The sequence below is a fragment of the Ptychodera flava genome, chromosome 15 (assembly GCF_041260155.1).
Source record: "Ptychodera flava strain L36383 chromosome 15, AS_Pfla_20210202, whole genome shotgun sequence".
NCBI lineage: Eukaryota > Metazoa > Hemichordata > Enteropneusta > Ptychoderidae > Ptychodera > Ptychodera flava.
This window is the reverse complement of record NC_091942.1, coordinates 29,269,937-29,288,876: the sequence shown is the minus strand read 5'-3', so window position 1 is coordinate 29,288,876 and position 18,940 is coordinate 29,269,937. Positions and strand designations below refer to the sequence as shown.

The 18,940-nt window shown below is 36.6% G+C and overlaps 1 protein-coding gene across 1 annotated transcript; it reads left to right on the top strand.

Annotated features, from left to right (window-relative positions):
- The first annotated feature begins 1,677 nt into the window (after positions 1-1,677).
- Positions 1,678-18,163, top strand: LOC139151810 (uncharacterized). Its single transcript, XM_070724808.1, has 9 exons — positions 1,678-2,744; positions 3,614-3,735; positions 4,645-4,814; positions 7,315-7,552; positions 9,171-9,276; positions 10,569-10,839; positions 14,472-14,642; positions 15,426-15,566; positions 17,031-18,163. The coding sequence occupies exons 1-4, from the start codon at positions 2,505-2,507 to the stop codon at positions 7,470-7,472; spliced, it is 690 nt and encodes a 229-aa protein (XP_070580909.1). The 5' UTR covers positions 1,678-2,504; the 3' UTR covers positions 7,473-7,552; positions 9,171-9,276; positions 10,569-10,839; positions 14,472-14,642; positions 15,426-15,566; positions 17,031-18,163.
- The last annotated feature ends 777 nt before the right edge of the window (positions 18,164-18,940 follow it).

Below are 18,940 nucleotides of genomic sequence, written 5' to 3'. Positions count from 1 at the left end.
AAATTGCCGCGCCTCCCTCAATAATTGAATGTAAAGTCACCCCCCCCCCATTTCCACTGACCCTCACTGTAAAAATAATCATGTTCCCTTCATATATGCTATACAGTTTCTCATCCAAGAGCTCGCACCTGTTATACCTTGAATTCTAAATTCAGCTTGACCCCGACATAGCCGGCACTGGGTATCGGGTGTGTACGTTGTTGTTCTTCACATGATGTGCCAGGCTTATCACGACTTCTCAACAAAAGTATATTTTACATAAAGAGGTTCAGAAAATCGCCCCAATAATGAATGTTTACTCTTTTCCAGTTTCTATCATTGTTGGACAAGGATGCCAGAGTTTGCCATAAAATTGACCACGGCCACTTCTTATAAATGTACGTCGTGATGATAACCATAATTTATTATCCATTTTGTCTGTCAAAGCATGCATACACCTGGTAACAGAGCTACATTCCAAAATGAGCCTCAATTTGAACAAATGTATCACATAAACTTTTGAAATATATACTACGGAAATTCTGTAGCATATACATATACAGATGCTGCATTTTGCTTTTAATTTGCCTGTCTTTAAAAAAAAACCCATGGAAATTTGGCTTTGTGGGGTGACTTGTCTCTGTTGACAATGTACAAGTAGTAGCTGCGTATAGGGCCTACAGGAAATCATTTCATGTGTAGTAACTGGAATCATTTCAGTCTTAACACAATTCGGGTCCGTTAAAAAACTAGACTGTATAAGAGCACTCAAAATGGCTACCAAATAACCTAACTTTATTCATAATTTCCTGTGTCAGCACCCTGTACTATACCTGGAACAAACGTTATCACTAAAATTGGTAGTGGTTCTTTAAAGATTGAGATCTCGATGATTTCTCGTCTGCACATCTGTGATTTGCTGTACCGTGTAAAACGATGCTTCTTTTTTCTTTCAAACTTTCCAGCATTCTGGAGCAGATGCTGTTATCCTGTACTTCCATGTAAATTTGGTGCAGCATTAAATTTCTCTATTCGTTTTGTCATGGCATATAAAGAAAAGCATTGTGACAGAAAAAAACAGGAAATATTGACATTTCAGCATGCGCATGAGGGCGAAAAAATCTTCTCAGAAAGGAAATGAAAAAGAGATGCGGTTGACAGAAATAAATCAAGATGACGCAGCCAGGAAGAAGGAATGATGCTTCAGAGTAAATCTTCTAACCACCCCCAACCCCCCCCCCCCCCCCCCCCCGCATATCACATCGTTCACTGTGTTACTGGGTTATCCAGGCAAAGAAAGATTGTCTACTGTCAGGCGAAGTGATGAATTTGGCGAAATTGTTTCTGTTCAAAGTTGGCACCGACCACAGGCTTCCGATCAGAAGGCGAACCGCAAAACCGTCACTGGTGCAATATACATGTATCAGTGATGGTTTGGCGGCTCGCTTGCATTTATTCGAAAGCAAGTGGCACCGACCATCGATAAATTTTCATGTTAAGGTGTGTCTATAGTGCGATCTTTTCTTTTTCCGCCGAGACGCGATCAATGTTGCGCTGCCCTTTCACGGTCCCTCCGGGGCCGTACTAATATACTGTAGTTCTTTAATCCCATGCCACATCGAGCGGGGACTGCTGTTTACATACATGACATTATGGTAATTTTATGCAAATTTCATCCAATATCAAATACAAATACACCTATAACCTTCACGCTGGTATACGCGTAGGTATGCTACAGATCCAAACGGGGATCAAAACCAGCCAAAAATAAATCGCGTCTGACTAGCTCCTGCATATAGACACGCGTGAAGAAACCAGGAAGGTACCACCATACCAACAATTTCCTAACCGATAGCCAAAGAAGAACCAATCGCAATATGTTACACATATGCAGAACTGGGTATCCATTCAGCGACACGCTTTCAAGCGGCGAGGCACCCTCGGCACCTTTCGGCAGAGGTCATCTTGTTGCAGATGACACATCGATACTTTCCTCTCATCAACCAACAGAATCCAGCGATTCATCATCACTGTCTACTCACCAAGAAACGGAAACAAGCCACACTAATGAACTATCTACACATTGTGACAGTGAGAACGCCAGTGAGTATGCATCAAGTTCAAATTCATGTGACGATAGTATGAGAGTACGGCAAACAAAGAGACGCCGTCTATCACAGCCACTCAGAAACTATTCCATTTGTACCAGGTCACATGTTGCAAAAACGTATGCATACAAGATTTTTCTCCCGCTGAATTAAAAGATGTAGAACTCACATTCAAGGACATTGGTAATGAAGTGAAACAGAAACAATATATCCTCGACAACATTAGACAACATTCCGTTCTCAGTATGAAAGGGAAACGAAAGCACACGGAGACTGATTTCCGCATTCTCGCAAGCCTGTTTGCGTAAAGGCATGGCGTGAAATGCACAACATCAGTCAGAAGCGGTACGAAAATTGTGTACGCATGTACAAGGATGGTGTTTTCAACGTAGTACACGTAATGCCGATCAGATAAAAATGAAGAGCAAAACGACAATGGCGTTGACGTGGATGCGCTTCCTGTTCGAGCGAATTGGTGATTGGATGCCGCACAAAACTGAAGTTCACCTGCCGAAAACATCATCAAAGAAAATGTTCTATCAGAGAATGTGCAAAGAGTTTGAAGAGGACTATAACATAAAACCAGAGGACAACATAAGCTATGAATATTTCACTACAATTTGGGCCGAGCATTTACCCGAATTTAAGATTCCTAAGGTGAGCCACGGTCTTACAACATACATGTATTGCTAAATTACTGCTGATGGCAGTCTCAAATTCAACAAGTGACTGCTCTATTTGATCGCTTGCAAACAATATCCGCATTGTTTTTGGTGTTTACACAATAACAAATTATGCATAATAGTCGCTGCACATTGTTATGACTTGTGCTTATACTTTAATGTCCTGAACTAAATCATATGGAGGGAAGTACAATGAAAAGACTTCTGTCATAAAATTACAATTAAATTTGTGGTATCGATGCATTAGACTATTCAAACCTTACTAAACGTGTTGGCATCAACTTAGTTGGGGCTTTGGTAGTCACTTTATAATCTTAATTTATGTAATGATAGTGAACTGAAATGGAGATCAACTGGAGTGAACAAATAGCGATAACTTAAATTAGCATATGAATACTTTTGTATATAGAGCAGGTTTGCAAAATGACTTAGGAATTTTCCTAACTCTATGATTAGAATAAATTACCAGGGTAATGCAACTAACAACTGCAGGGCCAGGTGCAGGCATGCATTGTCCCCCCCCCCCACACACACACACACACAAACACAACTTCTGAATCATTCGAAGGGAAGGGAAGGCCGTAGGTTTTGATCATTTTGTGATTCCTCGTAGTTTTGATTGATATATAAGTATTCAAAATGTGATCACAATGCAATTGCATTAGTCTGGCCACTACTACCTCCATGATGTTGTTAACTTGCCATGATGTATGGGTCACAGTCTTACAACACAAAAAATATGAATGAACATATCAGTGCAGGGTATTTTTCTGCATTTACTCAATATGACAGCACTAATTGGAGTTTTCCATCTTGTTTTCACTCGTTCATATTCATTCACAGACTTCAGAATTCGTTGAGTGTAGCATATGTGCACAGTTGAAAGAAGACCGAAACCGAGCTAAGACAAAACAAGAAAAAGAAATCATTTCGGAATTGCTGAAAAAACATTTTGTCCAAGTTGAGTAAGTATTTTGTGTATGATAATTTTCATGGAATGTTAATATTATGTGCTGTAAATGTGTCCTGCCTTGTGAATATTGTTAATTGGTTCCAATGTTTATGATGATATATGCTGTTTTCAGGACTGAAATTCAATGGAAAATTCTCAGGTACGTCACTAGTGCAGACACATAGATTTGAAACAGGGGAGACCAGTATGATAGGGGTCCCTTCATTCATTATATTGTTGAAAGCTGCTAAATTTGATAATTTCAGTGCTTTGCTTTTTTTGTTTATGAACTGCTCTTCTTGATCTATTTTGCATCATACTATAATAAACCAAATGCCACTATTCTTCCTGTCAAATTTGTCCATCTCTGTGTAAGAAGTAAATTTTGTTATATTAAGAAATGAGTTCAAGTCCACTTCAGAATTCAATTTCCTAGAGAATGTATGTGTACTGTAAGTTATTTGCTGTATACCATTCAAGTTATTCATTGTTTCATGGATAACACTGTAAGCATGTGAGCTGAATCAATCATGAAGAGAGACAAAGTGTTCAGAGTTCTATCCTTGGACAATACTCTATCTTGACTCTAGTATTATATGTCGTCATAATGCACTAGTTTGTTTGAAATAAGTTGATTGAATGACTGTGATACTGATATGCCATTGACCAAAACAAATGCCAAACGTAACCAACATAACAACCTCACAAACTAATAAATGGCCATGCATTTGCAAAATAGTTTTTTGTTTTTTTAACCCCGTACCTGCACGCATACATGCATGTGTATTGGCTTTGGTATTCACAGTTGTACCTGTGTCTTTTGATAGCAGTGAAAAGCTTCATTGTTACCCAGAAGGTTGATTTTGTGAAGTATCATAGATTAGTATTGAGAATGTTGATATTGTATCTTTTATGTATATAGGACAGAGAGAAAGGTGTATCATGCAACCCGAGAACAGGCAAGATTTGAACCTGATGAAATAATGTGTATAATTCAGGATGGAATGGATCAGAAGAAAACAGCAATCCCAAGACTAGTAAATGAGGATAAGATGACAAGCTTGCTTGCCCGAATACGATTGCATATTACCGGTGAGTTGTTGTCAGCTTTTGTCCCATAGGCGATATGCCACACCAAGCAATGGATATTAAGCAATAAACACCAAGTAAAATACTTTATGTACGTTCTTGTAGATTTATGTTTATGAATGTATGGCACACGACACTAGCGGTACACATCCCAAAGATCTAATGCGGTGTTCCGTAATTGTACAAGAACGTATATCCAGTATTTTACATAGGGAAAGCACACCCAGTGACAGCATACCATGAGATTTTGATCAGTTCACAACCTATTTGCACAAAGAAGAGCCATTGTATACAAGAAGTGAACTGGTCAAATGAGTGGTTTACTATTGCTAGATGTGATTTATTGCTATTATATCATAACAGTATATTGGAATTCTTGCACTGATGTCAGAAAAGGATTTTTGCTCTTGCCGAAAGCTCATGCAGGTGCCAAACATGATATATCACGTATATACCATGGTTCTTTTCATTCTCAACCAATCTGATAGCTACATTTGTGCCATCAATATGCTGGTATGATATAATGCAATATATTGACCAGTTTCCAATATATATTCGCAAACAATGACAAGTGCTAATCTGGAGTGAAGCGGTCAAAACCTAGTGGTATATCCATTGCTCAGTTGTCGCTAACACAATTTTCTCCATGCTATTGTCCAATAATAATGCAACTGTGCAGATGCCAGTATGACATGTCTCTGAAAGTGCACAAATTTGTGTTTACAACACAAACGATTGTAGAAGTATGTGGGCCACAGGATGAAAGTTCTAATTTTAATTCGATATATTCATGTAACACAGTGTTTTAAGGAGGAAGTCTGCATAAAAATCTTCCCCTATTGTCTGTTGTTATTTCAATGGGAATATAAGAAGTCATGGGTGCACTGTGGAACTGCTGATGATGCATGTCATTTTACACTGAGGGTAGTTTTTGAATGCTGGTATAATAAACAGTGGCTATAACCATCTATTTGAGGTAAACACTATCTGTTTCACTCAAGGTGTAGCACATGTTTTTGAAACTTGCATTCTATGACAAAAACAATATTTTTTTTAGTTTGTTAAGATTTTCAGACATCATATGATTGAATGACAAGGGCCTCTTTTTAACATGGTAAAATAAGGAGATTCTTGGATCAAACCAAACACGTTCGATCAATAGCTGACTTTTTGACATTTGTCCAGATTTACAAAAATTAAGCATTTATAGTGGAAATTTCAGCTTGTAATGCAGTACCGTGTCGGTGTGTATCCTGTAACGACTTTAGAACCATTGAACATATCTCCTTTGTACCGGTACATGGATGCAACCTGGACTGTTTATGAGATTTTGTTGGAAACAAAACTTATCATTATGTAAAATTAAATAAAAAATATGACAAAATTATATACTCAAGAATTATAGGTCAAGCTGATTTTATGACTTTGTAATTATTTTTTATGTATGAGAAAAAAGATTCAGAAAAACTCCTGTTGCATCAGCCAGTCCATGAGTGCAATACTGGTATCATTCCTCTGTTTACCTCAATCATGACTCCAAAGGGATATATGATTATTCAGATGATACTAATATTATAAAGGGCTCAGCCCTTGGTGTCACGCCAGGCGTTGAGAGTAAAAATGTAATTTGTATCGATTCATGATTAGTAATCATAAAGGATAAAATAGAATTAATTGTTACTTTCTATATACATTTGTACAAGTATGACCGGTTTAGGGCCTACCCTCTAATGACAGTTCACGTACATGATGTCGGACCCCTTTAGGTATAGATTTTCTGTTATGTGTAAAAAAGTTTGACATAAATTTGCAATTTTTACCATGATTACTATATATTGTGTTTAACAAGGGACGTATTGTGCCATCATTAACTTTGCAATAGTAACTGTACCGCCCAACTTCCGATATTGTAAGCTGAAAACCAGTGTTACTTCTAAAAACGGGTAAATTTTGCACATAGTTATTGACACAGAGGGCGCTTTTCTAAAGTTCAATCCCAGCATTCTTTGCAAATGTTCTCGTTCATATGCACGACAGTTTTCTCTCTTCTTTTAATTTTTAGGCATGATAAGAAATTTTGTATCAGCGACAGGGTGGATAATAATAATTACTCGCTAATAAAAAAGATATATTTTATTAATGGCATGTTATAAAATAATAGAGAGCACGTTTTGAATTTGTTTATTTACGAGCACTCAAAAAAACATGGCGGCGCCCACGAAAGAAGGGTACACTTCCGGTTACTCGCATAGTATATTATGAATACGCGCATGCGTAGTCAGTGAGCCGCTGGCGCGACTATTACAAGGGAGGAATAATGAATGGGGAGAGGAGGCTGTGTGTGATTGTTATGATTGCTCAGTAATTTATTTTAGGTTATATCGCTCATATTGCATGTCTGCATGTCATATAAATGTCATTGATTCTAATAGTCAAGTACAGTGATTGTTAAATAATGTATGAAATAATTCTCCCAATATTTTTTCTTTTCTCCAAAATACAGGCAATATTATCCATACTAATGTACCAGGTGGTAAAATAATACCGGCTTATGTTGACCTGTTGAACTATCCACACGACAGCAACCTATCCATGCACCTGCTGCTGCAACATTGTTTGACAACCGAGCCCGTTTATCCAGATGTTTATTTACTCAATTAGACAACTGCTATCGTGAAAATAAAAATCGATACATGTTAAGTCTTGCTCATGTGTTGGTGCAGTACAAGGTATTTGATATGGTGAGTTTATTTAGTAAACAGTGTTACTTTAAATAGATCCCTCATAATATTATATAGGGCTCAGCCCTTGGTGTCACGCCAGGGGTTAAGATTGGCAATGTAATTTGTATTGATTCATGATAAAATGTAATTAATTGTTACTTCATAAACGTATATATGACAACTATGCCCAGTTTCCCTCTGATGAAAGCAGTTCACGTACGTACACGACGTCAAACCCTGCAGCAGTGCAGCATGCAGGTAGGCCTATAGATTTTCTGTAACGTGTAAAAATTTTGGACAAAAATTGGCAAGTTTTACATTGATAACAGCCTATTGCGTTAAACAAGGGACGTATCATGCAATCATTATCATTGCAATGGTAACCGCACTGCCCAACTTCCACTTGCAAGCTGAAAACTATAGCGTTCCGTCTAAAAACTGGCAATTTTTGAATTTAATTATTGACACTGGGGGCGCTTTTCTAAAATTCAATCCCAGCATTCTTTGCGTATGCCACCGTTCATATGCACGACAGTTTTCTCCCTATATCTATATTAACGACATTCTGTATCAGCGACAAGGTGCATAATAACATTTACTGGCTAATAAAAGAGGTATATTTTATAAATGGCATGTTATATAATAATAATTTGTTTCGTATTTGTTTATTTACGAGTACTCAAAAAAAAAACATGGCGGCGCCCACGAAAGAAGGGTACACTTCCGGTTACTCGCATAGTATATTATGAATAAGCGCATGCGTAGTCAGTAAGCCGCTGGCGCGACTATTAAAGCTCCAGAAGCTGTATCTTTGGCTATTTTTTTCAGAACTTTTGTTTTGTGGTTTCCCTAAACTTTCTGCATTGAATGCCTAAACTGTAATTTAATGCCAAGTATTTAGCATATCAACACAATCTATATGAGTGTAATCTGTATTGTTATTGTTGAAAACTGTTTTCAAGTCCAGACTAGAATTCATTTGTAAACAGTAAGCAATGATCACTACACACATACAAGCTGCATTGACCCAACAAACACCTGAAATTTCTGCATGACAAATGGATTTGGGTCAAACACTGTAGTTGATATACAGAAGCAGAATACTGAAAAAACTTGATACAAGTTACAGCTTATGTGCCTTTAAAATAGACAATGAGTTTAAACGGGTGTGATTATACCTGTAGTGTAAAACTTCAAAGGGAGGTTCGAAGGTTGATTTTTACATAGCTTTTGGGTCGCTTATTCTGGAAAAAGCCATTTCCCAGCGATTTCTTTGCCATATCACATGATGAAAGCGCCAAGCTTTTCATTTTCTCTCCATGATCCAAAATAAATTGAGTTGAAGAAGCCCTAAACTACAACTTCCACTACTATTTTTATCTGTTTTTGTAAAAAATTGCATGAGGTATGAATGGTGAAAATGGCTTTTCGGAATAAGTGACACTAAAGGCAGCACATACGCAAAATCAGCCTTGGTGAACTTCCCTTTAATTTCAAATCAGGCACAGAGTTATCAAGATATTTCCTTATCTCTATCCTCTATGGAAAATGGTAAATTAAAGTGAAAGAATACAATGTTTTTCCATGTGTTTGAATGGTCACTATTTATTCAGTGATGTATCCTTCACAATCACAGGTTGACCTTCATTTCCTACCGGTCGGTCATACTCACGAGGATATTGACCAGTTGTTTTCCTGCATCAGCAGACACTTGAAGAAGACAAACATTTATACAATGGATGGTAAGTTTTAATTAAAAGGAGTGACATGATTTGCTACAAACACCAGTATACCCCCTTGCATTAAGATTATGATTCATGATATTGTACAAAATGAGAAAACTACCATATAGGTTTCTGATAAGACGGCAGGTGTCTGATACTAATATTGTAATTTCAGCATTAACTTTCCTCAGATTGAGTTTTTTCAAGTCACTCCATGCCAATAACCAATTATCTGACCTGGCCACTAATTAGAGAAGCTACAGCGTCATTGATGGTATTTTTTAAATTAGAGTCTTTACTGTATTACTAATATGAAAATTTAGAAAATCAAGCATGGTGACCCTGTCTTTTTCCTTTACTAATAATAATTGAAATATTTGATTATTCTCATGTGCTAGAATTCAAAAATCCCAGATAACTTTCAAGTCTCCTGGTCTTCTGTGTCGTGCTTTCTGGCCTGATCACGTGTACAAATATGTTTCACTGTCATGAATGTCATATGACCCAAACTCTTCTTCAGCTATTTCATAGTCAGAGCTATCTCTGTCACTACTGCTATAGTATACAGTAACAGTGACACTGCCTGTAGGCAGTAGCAGGGCAGTAGCTGTATTAACTTTGATAATTTTGACAATAATTTTGTTCAGTTTATACAACTGCATTCTTGTTCTACTCCCTACAGTGTGTTGAACTATCCAGTATTCAGCTTGCCAACACAGCCTGTGAATATGTATCCCGCATTTGTATCATTGACAAATGACTTTCAGTCTGGACTCTGATTCAATTATCACCCAATATTCCTATATGCAGGCTTTTGTCGACAAACTGAATAATATGTGTTTCAGCATACTGTAGGGAGACAGCAAGCAACTGTATTTGATATATTGCAAAGAACTATTGAAAACTTATCAACAGTTCCAGCTTCTGCCCCAATACTACGCCTACTTGTTTGCTTTTAACGAAAATTCATAAATTTTTAAATTTTTTTTGAGACAAAAGTAATGAAATGGTACAGAATGGTTCTAGATCTTTCATAATTATTACTAACATTAAAACAATTGAATTACATAAAAATGTAATTAAATTTCATTGAATTTTCAACCAAACCTTGGAATCATAAAAAAAGGGAACCAAAAATTTTAAAGTCCCCCTGTTGGTAGAGCAAAACTTTACAGTCCCCCTCCTCTAACCCCAAAAATTTTCAATTTTACCCGAATTTCTCCAGCCCCCCTGGTTTTTGTGAACGCAGTCTTAAGCACACTTCCCCTATTCCCTTTAGTGTTTATTATTCTGAATGTCTTTCTGTGCAGATATGGAGCGTGCTGTGATGAATTCATATAATGTCCCTGTATTTGTCAAACATGTAGAAGGAGTGTTTGACATAAAGAAATGGCTGTTGCCACACATGGTGAAGAATTTCAAGGGACAGTCAAAGCCACTGCATTTTCAGTTCAAGGAATTTGATGGTAAAGTGCGGATGAGATATAGACATCGTTCAACTTCAAACTGGAGACCAGTTCTCCAGTTTAAAGATGATGACTTCACACCAATTGAAGAATCAAGGGGTTGATTTGCTTGAAGGTTAGCCATATCCTCTTACATCTCTGTCACTTCGCTAACACCCTTTAAACTCCAATATTGGATATCAAAGACATCCTTACTATTCGAAAATTCATAATAACACATCAATAACAATAGCAACAGTAAGGTGTACCGCTCAGTGAAAATAACACACCACCAGTCAACAAAAATTATTGGAATGGCATGAATATTTATCATTTCATAAACACGTAGACCATACAGAAATCCACATAATTTTAAAGGATTTTCCAATTACAAAGATTTTTTGGGAAAATGACTTTATGAAGAAAAACAAGGGCACTTGGGAAACTTCGGTTCCACTACTCAAACAATTGTCAATCGGTCAGTGATACTCAGAGGTGTCAACTGCTTGAACATCTGCCGTGTAAGCCAGAACAATTACAAGATAAACAAATCATGTGTGTGCATATATATAAATCCATGTGCGAAAGGTAAACTCTTTGAGTTGTAATTGATTCTCTTGGATTTGTGAAAGTGGTGTACTGATATCATAAAACTGAACCTTTTTGAACGTAAGCTAGCAAGAAGTATGAGGCAGTGTCATGAATGGTTGGTGGTGGGCACTGCCACACTAATGATTTCGCAAAACTGTAAGCATAGTCCATAGTTTGTACTGATGTTGAAAATAAATACAAAAATATTGTATACCCAATCAATCTTCACGTCTCCCCTCCCCCACCCACAATCGACAGCCAAAATATGGTATGGTACATGTATTTTGGATATGCTGGCCCAACGACCTTTAGGTTTGTGCACATGTTTTTATACAGTGGAAATTTGATAAAATGTTTACGGGCTGTCGATAATAAAAGCTGACGCACAAGAAACGTAATTCCTTCGTTTTACATGAAACCCCCTCCCTCCCCCCTCAAAACGAAAGTTTTTATGAGAAATCAATTTCGTATTATGCCATTTCTGACAAACCCACACACCTCTATGATCCGCACACCCATGAAAAAATACCGGAAGGGCACATTGATTACTAAACCTCCACTTTACGCGTTTCACTTTTTAAGACAGAACATTTTAATGTATTTCGCACATAGGAAAATGTTTCACATACATGTTTCACGTTGAAAAAGCATACAAGTTTTTATTTCACATTCATGTCTTTTCGCTGTCTTTTCTGTCTCCGTATTTTGTGGTCATTCTGTTCTCGATGAACGCAAAGGTAGTTTTGCATTCTCACTGCAAAGTCGCACTTCAAAAACAGTAGAAAATCTTTATGCGATTTTGACGCACACAAACAAAATGAGCTTTTACCCACTCCCCTAAATGAAAGAATTACGTTTGTCGTGCGTCAGCTTTTATTATCGATGCCCCCCCCCCCCTTAGACAGTCATGATCGGTTTACTAAATAGTCCCAGCCACAGTAACATTTGTTTTTTTCTGTGTTGAGAACAAAACACAGCTTAAAAGACATCGCAACAGTTGAAACATTTCCTCAGTCAGTTCAATGTGGATGGATATGTATGACATCAAATCTTCTTGTCTCTGGGCGTGCATGTGTGATGATGGCACATCGAATCATATGCTGCATTGTTAGATTTTGACAAACATTGGTTTGATTCCCTCCATAATGAAGATGCACTGACATTGTTGTCAATGCCTGTCACACATTGACTAACTTTTTGTTGAACAAATCTTCAGAAAATAAACTCAAAGGTTAAACAGGTTACCATACAAACAAATATTGTACATGAAACACACTGAAATGTCAGCCTACACGTGACGTAATAAACTACCGAAGTTAATTTGCTCATAAAGTAGTCCACCTACTGCCTACCATTGTCAGCACCGTATTCTTTTGTTCATGCTCAGATGAAGAGAATTAGTATATAATATTTATATATATCCCAAAAAGAGGTATCTTATAGAGTGAATCAGTTCATTTGCATCTCATTTGCAAGTCTGTGTGTATGTATCTATGTCTGTTATTCAGTCCATATCCAAAAAACTTCCAAACTGAAGGACCTACCATCTTAGTATTTAATGTACGCTGTACATGCAGGGATGGAGATGTGGGTTTGTTCAAATGAACATACCAGTGTCAAAAATATGCAAATAAGGAAGGAAAGGGAATATACTGCAAATTGCTAAAACTCTGTAACCATTGGTCAGATTGCGTTGAAACTTGGTTTGCAAGTTCCTTTAGGTATTCTTAATTAGTTGTGTACAAATTGGGGTATAATTTGCATGTTTGTATTTTTTTTGGATTTTTTATTTCATTTTTACCTCATATTTGGTATTTATATAAATACCGAAAAGCTTATATGGTGAGTCAGTGGTGTCTGTATGTATGTATGTATGTATGTACGGATGTACGTCAGTCACACGCAAAAGCTCCCAAACCGCCAAACAGGTATAGACCCAGGGGTTTAGATGTAACGTTCAAATGAATATGTCAGTGTCAGAATATTCAAATAAGGTAAGAAAAGGGGGAATCCTGCAAATGTGCGTGAGTGGTGGCATTTACAGAAACAGCCCACACATCTGAGATGTAGATTCTGTAATCTCTAACCTATTTGTATGCAGTGTGCCTATTATGTGTAAGAGTGGTGGCAGTGACTGAAACAGGCTACTTTACTGACCTTGAGTCATTTCCTGTCATTGTTCATGAACTGATACATATTGGCAGACCTGCTGAAACCATGAAGGACTGTGTTGAAACATTCCTCTGCTAAGCCTGTTCCTAAAGTTGACCTCCAGTACCTAAAGTTTCAGACCTCATTTACTTTTGCCATTCTTTTTTTTTTCTTGTGTAAATATTTCTTGATGGACCAATTCAAACCAACTATGAGCACACTGTCCTTGACGTTATTTTTTAGTCAAAGAATCTTCTTCTCTGAAACAGCTTGTCTGATTGCTTTGAAAGTTGGTACCTATGTTCCTCAGGATGACCTCAGTCCATTTTGTATAAAGTGTAGTGAAATATTCGTATTTATAATTTTGGAGCAATTTTCCCAATTTTTTGGTCAATTTTTTTTTCCAAAAATGACTGATGAGATAGCTTTTGATATTTGGTGCACAGGTTGCTAGAGCTTATCTTAATATTAGATATAGAATTTTGAATGAAATATGTAAATTTTTATCTTGGGGCAATTCTTCTCATTTGTAGTCAAAACATTTTTTCTCTCTCAAAAACTACTTGTCTGGTTGCTTTGATATTTGGTTTACACGTTCAAAGGGTTTATATTAATGTGATATATTGAAATTAGGTAAAAATGGGCACTTTTGTATTGTGGGGGGCAATTTTTGCCACTTGTGTAAAAAAATGTGTTTCTGAAAGACTACTCATCAGACAGCTTTGATATTTAGTAGACATGTTTGTACACGTGATTTTAATTAAATATGTTCAAATTGTGATCAAACTGATCAAATTAACTGCTGTACATATTTTTGCAGCTATTTTTGCCATTTTGGTCAGGCCAACTGAAGTGGGTTATCAAAGATTTCCTCCTCCATCAACACATGTGTCACAAAAAATTCATTCTCAGCAATCATTCTCAGCATAACACAAAGGAGCTCTATCCAGCTACGCTCAGCATGTCATTGAAAATTCCTGGGAAAGATTGTAATTACAATAAATGTCTCTTTATGAAATATCTTAGACTTTACCCAATGTTGATGATGTGCCAGAATGGGTGAAACCTAGCATTGAGAAAATGGACCCAGAAAGACTACGGAAAGACTTGCCTGATGCATACCAGGGAAGAATCACATGTGAAAGAGATAAACAGTGGCTACGAGAATTTGCACAAAATATCAATGATCATGCAAAGGTAAGAAAACGTGCATTCGCATGCACTGGAAAGTATTTTATGTGGGTTCTTTTTGTCTTTTTATTCTGTGTTTACGTAAGTGTAATCGAACGTGAACCTCACTGAACGCAGCATCTTACACAACACAACTTGGTGATTTTTGTCGAAACAGGTAAATATTTACCGCTGCTACCACTGCATTTGCTGTCAGCCATCTTGTTTACGCCATTAACATAAAAATATTTTCAAAGCTGTCGTTTTAGACGACCAAACTTATGGATTCCATTCCAGCAACTATCATTTCCCTAACCAAGCTATGCTGCACGGTGTCAAAGCTATCGTTTTCATTCAAAAGCTACACTTTCTTAGGTATCCCTGCACATGTGACAATTTTGGGTGAAATTTGGAGAAACGTTAATTGTGCAGATCTTGACTGGGCATTTGTCAAAGATTTGCGTTCACCAAGAAAAATTACATGTGGTCATTCTTTACTGGTTTGTTTGAGTTTATTTCAATGAAAACACTACTAACTGAGACCAACGTTTCTTCTCAAGGTGTATTTTAATCTTACCACCTATTGATACTAGTTTGTCAGTTTGTATCAATTTTACACATAAATTTCATATTGGTACAGCAACTGTTTGATTCTAATGGGACAGAAAGGGGCAGCATCAGAATGTATAGACCAAATACTGTCATATTGGCTTGTTTTGTTACGCCATTGGGTTTTGTAAATAATATCTCTGATACTATTGTGAACAATGCTATAAGATATTTTTCATTGAAATTTACTTTTCTTATCAGGCTCCATCTTCAAGACCTCAAAGGTGTTTTCTACATGACTTGATTGATGCTGCCAAGCAGAGACGAGATAGGCAGCAGAACACTTCGATGCCAGATCACATACTTTCAATTCAACAGAACATTGAGAATGAGTGTCCAGATGTGAGTATAGCCATGAAGATTCACTATTGTGTGTAAAGCAGTCTTTTTTTTCAAATAGCATTTGTTTTTAGATGCAAATCACATTACTGTTTAAATTATATTATTCAAAAAGTTTTGATTTTAATTTTACACTTTGACTGGCAGCCAACAATTCTTTTCAATGTTATTATTTTCTTGTTGACATCGATTGATGCCCTTAGCTGTATAAATATGTTTGAAGTGAATATATATGTTTACCTGGTTCTGTATCATATTCTAAGATAGCTTAATGCCCCAGTGCTGCTAACTTTTGGTGTTTTTTTTCATTATTTTTATTTTATAAATCAATTGCAACTTCTTATTCTACTCCCCAAAGAATGTTGAAACACCCACTATTTAGCTTGTCAACTTAGCATCTATATGTGTAAAATGCATGGTTATTGTTTACATTTGAATTCTAGTCCGGACCAGAAGTCAGTTTTCAACAATAACAATGCAGTGTACAACCATAGGGGCTGAGTTGACAAGCTGGATACTGTGTATATCAACATTCTTTGGGGAGAAGAACAAGGAATTATGGTTCACATTCAAAATAAAAATGGTGAAATTATCATCAAAAGTTAGCAGCACTGGGGCTTTAAGTGCTACGCTAACATTAGAATATCTTTTCAAGTCACTGCTGTTCATTAAAAATAATTTAGTGAGATAAAAATATGCTGTGAACCATTTTCATGATGTCATTTTGTACAAAATGAGTATTAGTATTTTAGCATTATGTCAGAAAAGCTAATGTGTACATGTATAAGTGGTTCTGCCTGAGGGGAAAAAAATTGTTCCTTGGAGTTTTTTGCTCAGCTTTTGAGGTAATGAGCAAGTTTTTTATTTGTTATTCTGTCAAATCCAGCAGTAATTCCTGCTAATAACATTGTTACTGATGACTTGGAGTCCAAACTTTACAAACAGTTCACAACGATAGAGGCATTAAATATACAGGCAGTGTTCACATAACTAATTCTGAGCATTTCAACTTGCTGCCAGAAGAACTAAAAATATGTGCTACAAAAAGGATTAACAGTAAAATGATAAGTCTTGTGCTATTAGACTCCTCAATGTGGGTTGTATCATTTGATTTTTTTATTCATGTTACCTTCACCCCATGTATTAGCCACTTAACCTCTGCCCCACCACATTTTACAGAACAGTCTCATAATTCTGTCCTGTGATCAGAGTGAATTATGCAGTTAGCAAGTAGGACCTTTTGTGCTCTGCAATAGAAACAGCAAGCTTCAAACAGGTTGCACTGACTAGTAATTTGTCTCCATTGGACTTTTCCATACCGCTCAGTTGTACAACGGCACTTCAATGATTGCAATGCAGAAGTATCTGCTGCATCTCAAAAAAAGATTCTAAATTGGCTTGAGTAGGAGGGGGAATTTCAAGGAAATTTCTTCCTGGCCTTAGTATAATAAAATTTGTTTTTGACAGGTTGTCATTGGGAGACCAATTCCAACAAGTGAAGACAGGGGAAATAGCCTTGAGAAAATGGATGACTTCTCCAGCCTGAAAGAAGGCATGCTTGTAGCAGTCTATCTCCCAGATGTGAAAAGACAGCCACAAATTGGAAAAGTGGTTTGCTTAAAGACAGAAGAGGAAGTGCTTACTCTTCATTGGTACACTGGGTCATGGAAAGCAGCATGGAAGCCAACATATAGAGGAGTAGGAAGAAACAGAAGACCAAATACACAAATAATATGGATTCAGGCATCAATCATGTGGGATTTTTCCCTCACACCAAGTGGAATGCTGCCAAAACAGACTAGGACACAATTACATGAACGGTACAGAGAGATAGAGGATGAAAGTGACCAGGAACAGTAAGAAAGACAATAATGCATACGTACGTATGCATGTGACATACATGTGTGTTTGTGTTTCTGTGTGCTTTATAGCCCCACTCTCAGCGACGTGGAGCTTATCTCATAGGTGATGTAGCCAGAGTCTGTCATCTTTCTACATTCCAAGCTGCTTCTTCAAACTAAAAGTCTGATTCCTTTGATATGTGGAGAACAGGTCTGTAGGGATGAACTTAATCAGATTTGTTCAAATTAAAATGAAATATGCCAGTGTGTATTTTTCAGGCTAATTTGCTATTTGTGGGCAAAACTCTTCTCCGTAACGGCTGTTAAACAACTTATTTGGTTTACACGTCCATATAGGGATAACCTCAATTAGGTTTCTACAAACAGTGAATCTAAAATTTTGTATAGTGACAGTGGCATTTTTTCTCAGTTTTTTCAATTTTTTTTCAAAGGCATGATAAAAATGTGTTATATTCAAATTATGTTGAAATCTACAAGTTTGTATTGTAATGCAATGAATTGATGTGTAGAAATCTGCAGACCTGTCTTTTGATAAATTTAAAAGCCAACTTTCTATCAAATGGTTTATCAGACAGGTTTGGTACTCCAGTCAGGGGCAGAGAAACTCAAATTTATCATTTGTGAGGAATGATGCATTCTTATATGTCGAGAATATTTTGGTTAAATTTGCTGAAAAAAATTTATTTTGAATCACTGCACAGTATCCTGGTTGTAAATAAAGCAATACCATTACCTATATACTAGCTGTGTAAACCTTAAAATTTTGTTTCAGTTTTAGGTGATTTTTGTTACCCATTGGATATTTATTGCCAATATTGTTACAAAAGTCAGTACATAAAATTTAAAGAAAGATAAGTTTTATTAATGCCAAGTTAGTCCATTTGAAATATACTAATACAAAAAAAATTAAACTTGACTTTTTGTAGTTGGCAGAGTTATGATATTCAGTCTAGGTCATTTCAAAAATGTCCTAACTTCAGCTTTACATAAAACTATGTAATAAGTATAAATATCTAACCACAATATTTTAAGTGCCCACACTTCTCATTGAAAACCAAAGTATTTCTGAAAACAAAGTCAGGTTAATTCCTAATGTGCCCTGACTCCATGTTCAAAACCAAAGTATTTCTGAAGACCAAGTCAGGATCACTTATAGTGCCAAGGCCTGAGGTTGAACATAACCTTTATCTGATAAACCAGGTCATCTCAAATGTGACATTCCTTTATGTTGAAAATACACTTTTCTGATGACAAAGTCGAGTCATCTCAATTCCCTGACAACATGTTGAAAATCACACCAGATTTAAAGACTAAGTCAGGGCTTTCAAAATATGCTCCAACTACAAGTTGAAAATCACACCTTTTCTTAACCCTTTCACCCCCAGTTCCCTGTATACAGGTCCAACTTTACCATAGAAAACAATGGATTTGGGACAAACCATGGTGGTGAAAGGGTTAAGACCGAGTTAGAATAATTACAAATGTATGCTGACTACAAGTTGAAACTCACACTTT